The sequence below is a fragment of the Apteryx mantelli genome, chromosome 21, assembly GCF_036417845.1.
Source record: "Apteryx mantelli isolate bAptMan1 chromosome 21, bAptMan1.hap1, whole genome shotgun sequence".
In the NCBI taxonomy this organism is placed as follows: domain Eukaryota; kingdom Metazoa; phylum Chordata; class Aves; order Apterygiformes; family Apterygidae; genus Apteryx; species Apteryx mantelli.
Genome location: NC_089998.1, coordinates 3508178 through 3522391, shown reverse-complemented (window position 1 = coordinate 3522391; position 14214 = coordinate 3508178). Strand labels below are relative to the sequence as shown.

At 50.4% G+C, this 14214-nt stretch overlaps 1 protein-coding gene and 1 long non-coding RNA gene across 4 annotated transcripts in view; one reads left to right on the top strand and one right to left on the bottom strand.

Annotated features, from left to right (window-relative positions):
• The first annotated feature begins 2354 nt into the window (after positions 1–2354).
• On the top strand, positions 2355–8645 carry LOC106487007 (uncharacterized). Of its 3 annotated transcripts, XR_001292996.2 has the most exons (4): positions 6316–6660; positions 6813–6900; positions 7166–7234; positions 8564–8645. It is a non-coding gene; the product is annotated as an uncharacterized lncRNA (long non-coding RNA). The 3 variants fall into 3 exon arrangements; XR_001292997.2 differs by lacking the exons at positions 6316–6660; positions 6813–6900 and adding an exon at positions 2355–5310; XR_010886151.1 differs by having other exon boundaries at positions 6813–7234.
• Positions 8646–10395: 1750 nt separating this feature from the next.
• The window catches only part of GPSM1 (G protein signaling modulator 1), a 79686-nt gene continuing 75867 nt past the window's right edge, over positions 10396–14214 (bottom strand). The window contains exons 13-14 of the mRNA XM_067309151.1: positions 10987–11195; positions 10396–10598 (exon numbers count right to left, since the gene is read on the bottom strand). Coding sequence (XP_067165252.1) covers positions 10410–10598; positions 10987–11195 — 398 coding nt within the window. The 3' untranslated portion in view covers positions 10396–10409. The remainder of the gene's footprint in view (positions 10599–10986; positions 11196–14214) is intronic.

The window sequence follows — 14214 nt, the reverse complement described above, 5'->3', positions numbered from 1 at the left end:
GAAGCCTTTGTTTGTGATAGGAAAAGGGGCTTCAAATCCATTTTAAGAGATTGTATTCGTAAGTCCCAGTAATTAAAGGAGGGGACTTGCAACCCCCTTCTTCGTGCTTGTTTCAGGATTTGTTGACGCGGGCGAAGCAAGCGGGAGCGGAGCCGCCTCAGGCCACGCGCGAACAGACGCGCAGGCGAGCTAACAACATGGCGGGGGGGCGGGGCTGCGGCGAGGGTGGGCGGCACCTGCCCTCACCCGACATGGCCGCCGCCGCCTCAGCGCCAGCGCTATGCAGCGCGCGGCGCGGGAGGCGGCCCGGGCCCTGCTGCGCGTCGCCGCGGGCCGCCGCTGCTTCGCGCCGCGGCCCCGGGCTGCGGCCCCGGCGCTCGGGGGGCCGCCGCGCCGCGGGGTCTGCAGCGCCGCCGCGCCGGGCCCGGTGGGGCGGCTGGAGGCTACGCACTACCAGCTGGTCTATACCTGCAAGGTGCGCGGCGGCGGGCGGGGCCGCGTGAGGGGGCGGCGCGCGCGCTGTGAGGGGCCGCGACCGTTGGGAGGGGGCCGCGCGCTGTGAGGGGCCGCGACCGTTGCGAGGGGCCCCGAGGCGGCTCCGGGCACCGTGGGCGCAGAGGAAACGGCTCTTTCCCAAGAAAAAAGTCCCCTCTGGCACATGATGGCAGCGGCGCCCCTTCCCGCAGCCGCCTCTGTCGCAATGGGCATGGGAAAGGCTGGTTTCCGCTGAAATCGTTTCCCGTTTCCTTCCTTTAAATTCGTGTGTGTGTGGGGGGAAGTGTGTTTAAATTAAGCTGTCTGCCTTTGTGCAGTAGTAGTTCTTGATCAGCAGGTCCCTATTTTTCATTCGAGGTTATGATATTTCTCATTCGAAGTAATGATAATTTCTCAGTGCAGTAAATTAAAGCTTTTAGAATAAACCCGAAGTAGATGAAGATGCAGGTCTAATTTCTGAGGTTTAATATTCTAACTATATGCATCAATGGTACCTGAACTGCCCGAAGCATCAATGTTTTATTTTCATTGTGTAGTTTTGTGTTCTCATCATAATGTAAAGCTATGAAAACGTTTAAAAACTGATTTTCACGAAGAAACAAAGGATAAACTGGACAGCCTCAGGTGACGATGTTGTGAGGCTACATCTTTTTTTGTAGACCAAAACAGGAAATACGTGTGTAGCATGGTACTGAGTACGAAGCTACAAATCATCACGTGATCAAGCTGTCTTGCAAAAGTTAGAGATGAGGGGGGAAAAAATCTTTTAATTGGGTGAATAAAATATTTTTGTCTCTTTTAAAAGATTCAGCAGCTGTGATCATCTTGATCATAAAATCTGTTTGCTTTGTAGGTCTGCCAGACCCGATCAGCAAAAACAATTTCCAAGTTAGCCTACCATAAAGGGGTGGTAATAGTGAAGTGCCCCGGTTGCAAGAATCACCATGTCATAGCAGATAACTTAGGATGGTTTTCAGATCTGGAAGGAAAAAGGTAGGTGTGTCAGCAACAGTATCTCTTATTTAGCAAGGAAAAAGGCTGTTGAGATATAACCACAGCCTCCTGAGCTGATAAGCTATTATTTCTTTTAAATGTGGTTTAGATAAAAGCAAAATTTTTGTTGGGTGTAATTCTCTGTTTCATCCAGCTTCTTAAAGTGCACAAACTGAGCTATGTAATCTGCCATAAACTGAACGTTATTCATTACCTAGGACCCAAATATACGGTTTAAAGCAGAACTGGAAGCTGTATGATACACAGACATCCTCGCTGGTGTTGGCAGATGAATCGCTGTGTGTAGTGTTCTTTTGTTCTCTCTTAGGCCTTATTAAATCACTGCTAGTTTTCCCTGTCTGTTTCAAACATGTGGACCCAAATGCTGTTGATTCTGTGATTTCAATGATTTCTAACTCCCTTAGATACCTTTAAAAAAAATTCTGCTCGGCTGTAATTGCTAGGTTATTGATCCTAGTAGATGAAAATACTCCTAGGGTGTTTGCATAGTTTTGTCTGCTTCCAAAACACCTTATGGAGAAATACTGTGGTAATGCTTATGATGTGCTGATTTCACTGCATATTGTTAACACTGAGAGCAAAGCATAAAAGAGAGAGCCTACACTTGAGTCTTCTATCCAGCCTTTGCTGAGGTGTCACTGTTGATTTTCAAATTGCTGTTAAGGAATGTCGAGGAAATTCTGGCAGCCAAAGGGGAGAAGGTGAGACGTGTGGTTGGTGAGGAAGCCTTGGAACTGCTTCTGGAAAGCACTGCAGATACCAAGTCACAAAATCATCCTACGGAGGGAGAAGGTGGGGAAGCCCCCCCAGAGACTGGCGGCAAGGGACCGACCTGATGAACTGCATTTGTGTTGTTCTGCTTATGGCAGGGAGAGACTTAGCATTTCTTTCCTGATTTTCGTTGTCTTTGTTTAAAATAAATGCAGGGAGGCACTGGCCTTCTTGTTTGTATCTTTGTCCTGTGTAGTTTTTGCCTTTGACCTAGCTAATGTTTTTAAAGATGGCATGCGGATATTTTCCCTGTTACTCGTTTTGTTGACTTTAAAGCTAGCCTGAGTGCTTAAACAGTGTCAGGAATCCTGCATTGTTCTCTTTTGAGAATAGAACCAGTAATTCGTTCTCGGGGTGTTTTGGCCTAAGGAGGTGCAGCTCTAAATGGAGGCTTTAGCAACCTTTTCTGGTCTTGTGTAAGTGTTGTATAGCAGCAGCTGAAAGCAGTGCTCATGGGTAAGTGTGTCAGATGGCAGAGTAGCTGAGCAGAAAGTGCAGTGGGTACAAACTGAGGAGATGGGCCCCGAGTGTATGTGAATTTGCACAGCCAAAATGGCCCTGCATGAGGATCCTGACTTCAGATAACTAGCTCTTATCGCAGTCACTTATGTGCTGCTTTTTTCTTTGCCTTGGTATCTTCCAGAGTTAAGGTTCTGTGCCCCTAGTGTCACAGGGTTGAAAATCTTCTGTACTCTATATGGTTGCAACCTTAATCTGTCCTCTGCCTGCCTGGGGGAACTTGAACCCACACAGCTGGGAATTCCAGTTTGGGCTATGACGCAGGGAGAGAGACTGTGGTGTTGGGGTTATGCAACTTCCTTATTGGTGTGGGGGAGGACGCGTGTGAAGGCAAGATTAATATTTGTAAAGTACATTGGAAGTAAATAAAGCATCTAGAAAGTTGTCTTAGAGTTATCTGACAGATATTGAGGTGCTTATTAATGCTGCTGCTGCATGTTAAAAATAGCTAGAAGAAAAAATAACTTCATAAATGAAAATGTAGGCATTTACCAGGCACATAATACCTGAGTAGTGATGAATCAGGCAGTAAGGTGGTCATACTGCCCTTTTTTAGGGCTTACTCCCCCTGGCTGCAAAAAAATTTACCTTACCTTGAGGTCCACTAGCCTGAGGTATAGTAAATTATCTGCTTTCTTATGTTTTTAAACTCGGCAATAAAGAATAATTTAGGTTGGAAAAGACCTCTGGAGGTCTCTAGCCCAGGCTCCTTTCTCAAAGGTGCATCCAATTAAATAAGGGTGCTGAGGGCCTTGCCTTGAATATATCCAAGGAGGGAGATCACACCATCTCTTTGGGCCCCAGTTCTGATATTTGACCATCCCCATTATAAAAATAAATAAATCCTAATAGCTAATTGGAATATCCTGTGTTCCAACCTGTGCCCATGACCTCCTGTCCTAACACTGTGCACTTCTGAGAAGAGTCTGGCTCCATGTTCACTACACCCTCCTATTAGGTTGCTGTAGAAAGCAGTGAAATCCTCCTTAGCCTTTTCTTCTCCAGGCTGAACAATCCCAGTTCTTTCAGCCAAACATATCTAGGTGCTTGTGGTCTTTAATTAGCCGAATATTCAGTAAGGGCATTGCGTGTATTAATGACTTTATTTCATTCATCTGAAGAGTTCATAACAATTTTATTTGTGTTATAGTAATTTTATGTGTTAAATTATAAGCATGGTTCTGAGTGACAGGAAGGTAGTCATATTTTCCTGTTGGTACGTATTTTCAGTGTGATTAAACAGCTTTGAGGGGCAGGGCAGGAACTTAAGTCATCAGCTTGTTTTTTGTATGTTCAGATGCTAGTATTACACAGGTCTCTTGCTCTCTCGTTCTGAGACAACTAGATAATAGAGCAATCCACGTATTAATTAAGAGACAGGAGTCTTACATCTTGGAACACTGCTGTACATCACCCTGTTGTAAGTTGTTAACATGTATTAGCACTGTGCTAGAAGAGTGGTTGAATTTTATTATCCTTAACCTGAGAATCAGCATTCTGCTTCTGTTGTGCTAATGATGCCTTTGATGGGGCAGAATGGAACTGCTATTACAGGATTCATGCTGTCTTGGGAATGGTTTGTTTATAACCTGATTTTTCTTTAATGCTGTTTTCCTTACCTTTCTTACCTGTTACTGTGCCCCTAGCTACAGAAAGTTTAATTTTTGCTTTGTTACTGTAAAAATTAGCAAAATTTCTCTGTTATACATTTTACTATTTCTTCAGTCCAGTATCCTCTAGCAGTTGATGCTGTATCGAGACGGAACAGTAAGCTGGTCCAGGTCCCTTAGAGCTGGCAGCCAGAGTGCTTGTTTAGCAGGTTGTCATGCTGTCAGTCACCTGAGCCTGTAGCACCCAAGGACAGAGGGCTGCATATTTTTTTGCTGCTGCTTCTGCTACTGAATGCAGCGCTCTGAAGAGTCAGGGCAGCATCTCGGCCAGAACTCGAAGCTGCAGACTGTATGGCGCTGGCAAATCTTCAGGGTAAGGGCATGGTGTGGCATGCAGAGAACTCGCTGCTAACCATTGTCTGTGTCACCTCTGCCGCAGACAGGATGTTTATGGAGTATAGCCTTCAGGGACTCATTAGCACCAAACACTGAGGTTGCAGTATACAACAGTGCAGGAAATTGCTGCTTTTCCTGAGAAAATACTCTGGGGCTTTCAGCTGGAAGGAGGAAGGGAGGGTTGTACTTATGTGAGGGAATTTGCATATAATACAGAAGGATTTGTTGCTTAATAGATTGCATTAAAAAAAAGATGTGCTCACTTTTGAGGATTTTTTTTCTGAATCACAGGCAAGCTTTGCTGTTCATTAAAAGGGAGACAGATAAGCACACTTTTTCTAGGAGGAGCGCAGCAGACCTTGCTTTAGCCAAAGGCTTGGGAGCGTGAGGAAGAAAAGCCTTTCTCCTGAACTGGAGGTGTGTCAAAATGGGGGGAAAAGTGAAGCAAAGGCCTGGTGCAGCAGAGCAGATGACATGAGAGTGATTAAAGGTGCAGCAAACAAGGGTAAGTGTTTTTGAGGCATGGGTGAGAGGTGGCAATTGAAAAGGGTGGTAAAACAGCATTCTCAGGATATGCTGCAAATACAAAGCCTTTTGCACATTCCTAGATGCATCTCATGGTGTCTATTATGGGAGTCATTCTAGTCCTGAATCCTATTCCATGAGGGCTTGTCTGGAAAATGGCAAATACTTTGACTGTTGCTTTCTGTCTCTTCCAGCAAGTCTTTCTCTTATATTGCATTCAAATTCCAAAGTTAATCCAATTGGTGTGCGACACAGCCTGACGGGTTGCTCCTGTTAGCTGCAGGGGTTGCTGATGTTCTTTTGTCCCACGCTCAGCAGTGCTGCAGTAGTGTCTGGTAAAGTTAGTTGCAATTGGGGCCCTATAGTACTAGGAACTCTGTGCGCACATGCTCACTTCCCTGGTTCTGTAACTGCTGAATTAATTTTTCTGCAGTGGCAGTTTCCCTTCTGGCCCTGTGTTGGCTGAATCTGCCCAGGGTGCCGCTCTGGGGCGCGGGGTCGGGACTTGCGGAGGGAACGCCTTCGCGCAGGCCCAAACAAGGCGGGAGACTGGGCTGCAGAGGTGGTTCTGCTGGAGCTGGCTGCCATAGCCCCTGCTGCTTTTTGCTCCCAGTGTGTGCGAATGTGTTGGTGTGCCCAGTGCAGGGCTGTGCCTCCTGCTGCCTTAAATAAAAGAAGACAGCTCTTTTAAACGCTGCCACACTTGTCTGTTGTGGAGGGCTCAGCTGCACAGACGTGCCACTAGAAAGAAAGACTCTCCAGAGGGATTTGCCTTCCTCGCTGAAGTGGTGGTTGGGCGGGTATGTTTCTTTTCCTGTAGCATCACTGCAAGTGGAGGGGTGCACTGCTGGGGTTGTGAAGTGAATCATTGCTTATTTATGCTGCTTGCACAGTCTCTAAAGTAGGTGGGTTTTGGGCCTCCAGGTGCTGCTACAGTGTAGACAGTGAGACATGGGGGGAGGCGAGGGGGAAGAGAGCCCTCCGCTGCTGACTCTGAGGCTACAACCAATTCAGAGGGTGACTCTAAGCCCTGTGTATACCTGTCTGCTCTGTAGGCAGGTCCTGTTCTGGGCTATTCAGAGCTAGGAGGGCTGTCTGCTCACACCAGAGCCATGCAGGAGTTAACTTAGCCCATGGCTGCGTGCTGGTCTGAAGAGGTCCCCGGAGATTGCTGTGAAGAGCCTGGAAAGCTGTCCAGCTCCAGGCTGAAATTTACAGTGCCTGGATGCTCTGGGCCAGCGTAGCCCTTACTGCAGGCTGAGCGCCTTTCCAGCCAGCTGAAGATCGATTGCTGGAGCAGTAACAGCATGAGGCTCCGGGGAGGGATGAGGTAAGTGCCGAGACTCAGCCCTGACGTGACTTGGCAGATACACAAATCCTAACAAACCCAGGATCAGAACTGTCTCTCAAGTACCTCACTGGGCATTTGAGCATCTGAGTAGGACAGATAAGTATCTTGCGTTTCCGCTGTCTGTTTTTCAGACTTCCTTTTCACCTCCAAACCTGCATCAGGGGAGGCGCCCTGCTGTGCAGCACTTTGTGATCCAAAGTGGAGCAGTGCTAGGCGAGAGTGAGTCTGCCTGCGTTACTGCTGCACAGCTCCGGCAATCCCGGGTCTGTCCGGCGGGTGTCAGCATTGGAGAGCAGTTCCCTACAGGAGACCAAGCACTGCTGGACTAGGTGGCTTGGAGGAGTGGGAGAGGGAAAGGCTGTATGCCTTCCCAAGCACTGCCCGCTGCACGTTTCCTCTGTAACCAAGCTGGAAACTGATGCACTGTAGCTGCTCTGGAGTCCAGTTGTAGCCTTTGACCCTGTTCACACTGGATATCTCTCAGTTTTGTAGATGCTACTGGAGAACATGTGCTCCCTTCCCCAGCAGCTAAGGACAGAGAGAGAGACAGCAGGTGAGACCCCATCACTTACAGGGACTTGATGTGTGCCCAGGAATCTAAACCTCTGTCCTTTGTGTACCTGGGGGCATGGTTCTCTCCTCAAGTCAGACACAGAGGCTTCTAGCACAGAGCTGCTTGCATCCAGGCACCAAAGAGCGTGAGACTGCCTGATGAGAATGAACTGATGGCGCTTCATTAATCTTTGACTGGGACTGGCAGGGGCCAGCACAAGCTAGCCAGGCGTGGGAAGACCAGCTGTGACTTGGCTTTCTCCTCCCAGGGCTCAGGATCCAGAATCTGCTGCTCTCAGGCCCACTTTCTAGCGGAGTCTAATGGGCTGCTCAGGCCTGCTGCGCTGGAATGAGCTAGCACTGCTGCCCGCTGGTTTGTGAGTGTCTTCCCTAAGGGCCCGTGCCAGGGCTTTGCACAGCACTAGCTGCCCTTCTCCTCTGGTAGCTGCAGCCAGGGAAACAAGACACAGCTTTTGGGCCAGGTGCCGAGAATGCATGGCGATAGATGAGGGCTGGGCTGAAAACCCCAGCCAGGGCAGCGCTGCCTTTGTCCTGAAAGGAAAGGTTAAGCCACACTCCTAAAGGAGGGCTCAAGCTCACTGAGAAAAGCAGCTCTTTTCTGGGGCTGGGCTGCAGGGCTGCTTTTTCATGCTCTGTTGTCCTGGTAACTTCTGGGCTTTAGCTGTTGCTCAGAGGTAGGGAATGCTCAGGGCTTTGTATCCTTCCTCCGTAGCCAGTAAGTACAGTAAGATAGATACTGTGCATTTAAGGCAGGCAGAGCTGGGGATGGTGACTGCTCCCTCAGATAAATGTGTACTCTTAATGTAAAGGGATGCGTAGGTGGGGGCATACACCTTTTTTTTTTTTTTTTTTAAGCATTTTGCAATTGATGTCTCCCACAAAAAAGTATCGTGCCCTCCCACCCCATTCCAAAAGGCCAGTGTTGCTTCTGCTTTTGGCACAGCAGGCAGGTTGGCCAGAAAATAATGGAAATGAATTTTTGTCATTGAAGCTTAGACACAAATATTTATTAAGCACAACCCCCCCCCTTCCCACTGAGCTGTATTTGTTTCTAATATATTAATTCATTTGGCAGATTATTTTTTAGAAAAAAAAGTACCTGTGGGTTGGAAATTCCCCATTAAAATGACATTAGCAAATGCACATGTAAAAAATAAATAAGCTCATACATTCAAGTATATGGCAAATAATTAACACCTCTGAAAGCTTAACGGTCAGATTCCAGTTCACCACCTGGCCGAGAGCTGCATAGACCCACGCCTGCAGCTGGTCAAGTCTTCTTCATCTTCAACATTTTCCTCCCCTTTAGAAACGTAAGCTAGCTTGGGACGTATGTGGCTGGGCAGGTCCACTTATCTGGTTCTCCAGCACAGCAGCTCCAGAGCTTTGACCTGCCACGGGAAGGAGGCTGGGTCTCTGCTGAGCGATCCATGCAGCAGCGTAGCAGGTGAGTGCTCCCTGGTGGCAGGTAAAATGCAGCTACCCCTCCAAATGGTCAGTGCAGGCAGGTTAAATGCCCGATGAGCAGCATCACTGGTCTAAAAATCTTACTGCTGGTTGGAAATGTTTCCATTAAATGCATTTCAGTTAGAAAGTGCTGATTTGTTCAAAATCTGTTTCTCTATAGGAACGTATCTACTTTGGCAGAACTCATTGCTGGAGTTTCTGAAGTCCAATATAGCCGCTCTGGTCAAATCAGGAAAAAAAGATACTCCACATCCTGAAGTTAGATCCCTGCTCCCTTCCTCTCTGGCCTTGCCTTTCCAAAAAAAAGGAGGAATGAATATGTGTAGACCCTTGCACCTGTGTGCAGGGTGGAACTGACTTCCCAGCTAACACCCCATCTTGGGGCTCTCAAGGGGCTCCATTTCTTGCTGAAATGGTACCAGGCAGATTGGGCAAAGCAGGAGTGCCTTGCCAAGAGCAGCTCTACCCAGGCGTGCAGGGAATGGGAGCAGCACAGGACTGTTTCCAGGAGGAACGAGGGGAGGAAGGGGCTATTATCCCCCACTGGCGTTGGCACAAAGGGAGGGTGGTGGTTGTGCTTGCTTTTGTGACAAGCCATGGCCAGGAAATTTTGCTGGCTCTCAAAGCAGGTCAATGCCAAATGCAGGCTCCTGCCTTGGGGGCGCTCACCTGCTGTGCCCTGCACAACAGGGACCAACCCTCTGTGAGACTTCTGGCTGCAGCTGCACCAGAAGCAATGAGTTGCCCAAGTCTGGTTTGGGTGCTAGACAGATGGAGAGAGACTTCCGTCTTTTCCAGAGGCAGACCCCCCCATCCTTGGCCTGCAGTTTGGGCTGCACAGCTGGCAGTTACCTTTCAGGCTTTGTTCCATGCTGAACCAGGGGCTTTGCTGCACACCTCTTCTCTAGAGGTCTCCAAATGCCCCAGGCACTAGAAGCTAAGAGTGGGAGAGCCTTGGCTCCTGGTCAGAAGGTCCTGGTACAACTCTGCACAGGACTGTGGCTGGGGAGCAGAGGGGATAGCACAGGGCCCTCACTCCAGAATCCTCAGCAACCCCAGAACAAACTTAATTGTGCAGGGGAACATGACAGCAGCTGGGGCTGGGGTAAGGTTTTAAAATAGCCTGTGTAGCTCTGACCTGGACTCATTTTCTCCTGTAGAAAGAGCAAAGTCGAGCAAGATGTTCCAGGGAAGGATCCAAAGCAATTTGTGTCACCTCATGATGCAGGCAAGACAGGAGGATTCCAAAATTAGAAGGTGCTCTTCCCTTTCCCCATTAAATTAAAAGCGTTGTGGAAATAACTCCAGCCTTGATGTCTTTTAACTACCCACTCTGGGCTCCTCCTTTGGCTGACAGCACAAGTTCCTGGGTTTTTAGGTGACAAGCAAAGGGGCTGACAAAGTCTCCTTTCCCTTGTGCTTTGCCCAGTGTTACAGTGGCCACATTACCTAAAATAAAACCCATGTTTAAAAACCATCCCCCAGCTAGTGGGCCTTCATGTAACACTGCCTCCGCAGAACAGCCAGGTGCAACACGATGGAGGTACGGCTCTCCACATCCCTGGGGCGGCTCCTGGGAGAAGTCTGTGGTGGAGCAGGAGCGCTCAGGTTTGAAACCGCCTACGCTTATTTTCTTTTTAAAAAACAAAATGAAATCAAAACAAACCCCCCAAACCAAACCCGAGTTCTTAGCTGGAACTGGGCCTCTGCTGCTCCTCTGCTGCCTCCTCCTGGGCTGAGGCCAAATCTACCCGCTGCTCATCCATGCGTTTGGCCTGGACACGCTGGATGAGGCTGAAGAAGTCTTCATCAGGCATGGTGGGGCCACGGGGGATGGAGTCGGGTGGTGCACAGCGCTGGTCATCTATCCTGGAGGACTGCGTGGGGGGAGAACAGGCACTGAGACGGGGTAGTGACAAGACACTGCTGTCATGGAAGGAAAGGGCTGGGAGCAGGCACCCGGGAGGTGGCCAGGGCATGCACTCCCCCTTTGTGGGGTGCAGGGCAGCGGCACCAGCAGTGCTGCAACCCAACTGTGGGCACCAGTGAAAAGGAGGAGCAGTGACCCAGCCCAGGGCACTCCCTGCTTGTAGGGCAGTGCCAAGGCACAGCCCTGGGTGCGGGGTAAAAGAGCAAACACCAGTATCCGTCAGGGATACTGCCCCTCCTAGTAGGGCAGGCAGGATCACAGGATGGGGTTTGCCTGTGTGGAAGAAACTAGTGTCCCCTCCTCAAGCTCCGTGGCCCACCCAGCCCTGCTGGTACCTGACACTTCATGAGCATGTTGAAGAACTCATCCCCCGGCTCCTGGGCATCCCCCTCCACGCGCAGGTGCCCCAGGTTGTTGTGTGTTATCCGGAGGCCTGGCAGGTTGCCCACGTTGGCACGCTGGTCATCCAGCCGTCTGCTCTGGGAGCTGGCGATGAGATCAAAGAACTCCTCCGTCTGCGGAGACGCCATTAGTGAGGACTGTGCTGTGAGCGGAGAGAGGAGAACAAACCAGGGTCGTTGCGTTCACAGCTCTGCCTGTTCATGCCCGAGCAGCAGCTCTGCTTTCAGCAATAAGCCCGAGTCCTTATTGCCAAAATGCTGTTCAACCAAGCGGGCTGCAGCTGAGCCTTACACCACCCCCTGAGGGACAGCAGCTCTCCATCCAGCCAGTCCTCCTGGGGGCTGAGCTGTGGAGGGACCCTGGTGTGCCCTGTGACCGAGGGCATCTCCTTCCACCCTGCATGGGGAAGGAGGGCTGCTCCCTGCCCGGCAAAGCCTTGTGAGAGCCACAGGCAGAGGAATGTGAAGTTCCTCAGTGGGAAACAATCCCAATGCTGGCAACACCAGAGAGCAGAGAGGAACCTAGCATGGAAGCAGCAAAGTGTTATGGGGAACAAAACCCACTGCAAACTCAGCCCCAACTTGCAACCACTCTTAATCTTTTCTGCAGGCCAGTGCTGTGGCCTGACTTGGCTGCAGGTGCTACTGATCTACAGCAGCCGCCTCCCATAAGGGCCTAGAGCTGCATCTCCTGAGTTGTCCTGCACAAAGGGTGAGCAGGAACTGCTGCGAGGAGCTTGCTTACACACAGCTCCTGCCCAGCCACCAAACCCTGGCGGGACACTGCTCTGCCTTCCATAGGGGAAATGGAAATGCTCAGGTTCAGCAGAGCCGCAGTTCCTATTCCCAGCTGGAGCGCACCAAGGGCTGCACATGCTGCCTCCAGCACATTTCCTGGGCCATCAAGCTTCTCTTTGATCGAACACATCCAATTTTAATAGGGCTGGGCTGTCAAAACACCAGTACGCACTGATACCATCCTCCCTCACAAGCCTTTGATGTACCCACAAACCCATCGGGCAGCAAAGGGAGAAAGTAAGTGCCTTGATAGGGTAAAGAGCAGAAACATCATATATAAATCTGCTTTTCACACTCCCAAGACAGGCTTGCTGCCAGCCTAATTTACTGCACTTCAGGCAGCTCCTAGAGGAACCCAAAGATGCCACCTCAGCCTAGGCTGTCTAGAAGATCCGCTGTCCCTGACACTAACTGACTGCTGCCTGTGAGAAATCACTGTTGTTTCTAACAAACACAACTACAGGCAGCTTCCGCTGCTACTTCCACTTTGGTTTCCACCTAGAGCCAAGAGACATCGCTGTGCAAGGGCCGGCCCACACCTGGCTCAGGGCACAGGGCTGGGCAGGGCCAGGAGGGCGCAACTGCAAGTGAACACAGAGTTCCCAGATGCTCTTGTGGGGCTTGGTAAGAGACGTCCTGTGCGATCCACACGGCTGGGTATAACTACAGGCCAGGTTAATTGGCAAAGCGAGGGCCTGGCTAAGCCGCTCATCCGTTCCAAGTCCCCCAGAACCCCTGGCCTTTTGGGGCCTGCTCGAACAGAGGAGGTGCCGAGGTGAGAACTGCAGACGTTCTGGCTGTCACGAGCTGCAGGACGTGCGTCACACGGCACGCGTTATGGAACACACTCCTGGGGCCTGGTTCTTCTCAGCTTTCGCGGAGCAGAGCCAGCCTGGGCTCGGCCTGCCGGGGGAGGCTGGCGTTGGGGTGGGTTCCAGCCCTGAACCTACACACGCTCATATACGTATCTACGTGGGCCTCTATAAATCCTCGGTGGGAATAGCCTGTCCACCCCGTCACAGCCCTTTCTCGAGAGCTGGAGGAGCTGCGGTGCGCCTGCTCGGAGGACGTCGCCTGGGCCCCATCGCGGACCTTGTGGGGGGCAAGCAGCGACGGGGACAGAGGGAAGCTGTCAGAAGCCTTGCAAGCAGCCCGTCAGCGACACCGAGGCCTCAGCAGGACAAGCGAGTCAGCCCCAGTGCCGCAACAACGGCCCCGGACCAGCACGCCGTCAACGGCAAAGAGCCTGTTGGCTCCTCCAGGCCACTGCTTGGCGGGGAGGCATTCCCCACCAACAGACACCACGATTCCGACAGGGACAAGCGAAACAATCCCTAAGAAAACCAGCCCCATCACTTCTCCTATCTCACTGAACATAAAGCATTTCAGGGGAGGGTGCCCCGAGTTGCCTGCCACCACCTGCTCTTCCCAGAGCCCCTGCTTGCGGAGATGCAGAAATGCATAACAACCTCGGCACTCATTTAAGCCAGGCAGCCAGCCGGTACCCCTCCAGCTCACAGTAACGTGGCCAAAACACATCTCAGAGACCAGGCGACAGCTAAACAGAACTTAAGCCTACTTGTGCATTCTTTAGGAAAGCTTAGTATTTTAAAATCAGTCCCATAAATTACACAGCAGGTAAAGCCAAACACACTTCAGTATCAGAAATGCATATCTTTAAAAAACAATGCTCATTTCTACTCTATTTTTAGGGCAGAAGAACTGCCCAGCTCGCAGCCAGCCTGCATTCCCTGTGACACCGCCTGACCTTTTCAGCACGCTCCCGCTCCGGCCACTGCTTCAGCCCCTGGCGCCGGCAGCGAGTTCGCTAAGTTGTTTTGTTCTGCAGCTCTTGTAGCTGCATTCAGAGGGATGTCAGGGGTCTTTTCTTTTTTCTGCACTTCATGTTTTTTTGGAAACTGATAAACAAATTCATCCATTTAAATAAAAGCTTTTGAGCCCTTTTGGATGGTGCTTAAGCATGCAAGAGGGACTTGCATATTTTAGCGCTTCTTTCCAACTCGGTTTAAACAAAGGACCTCAGCACACTTTCATTTAAAAAAAGACATGAAACTGAAGTGCAAGCACAGACCTGAGCTGCCTTTCCTACCCGATCTAGCTGTCAGGCAGCTTCCTCAATCTGTCTCTGCTCTTCCTTTGAGCTAGCTAGCTGTCGGTGCACTCCGGGCTTCCTATTGCTTATCCGTTCTTGTGGCTTCTCTCTGCTTTTATATAGCACCTTTCGCCACAGCATCCAACAACTCTACAAGATCCAGTTTTCACTCTGTGGTAACACTACGTGAAAAAAATGACGATGCTTTAACTTGCTTGTGAAAACCCAGCCCACCCCTCCGCCTGCCCCAG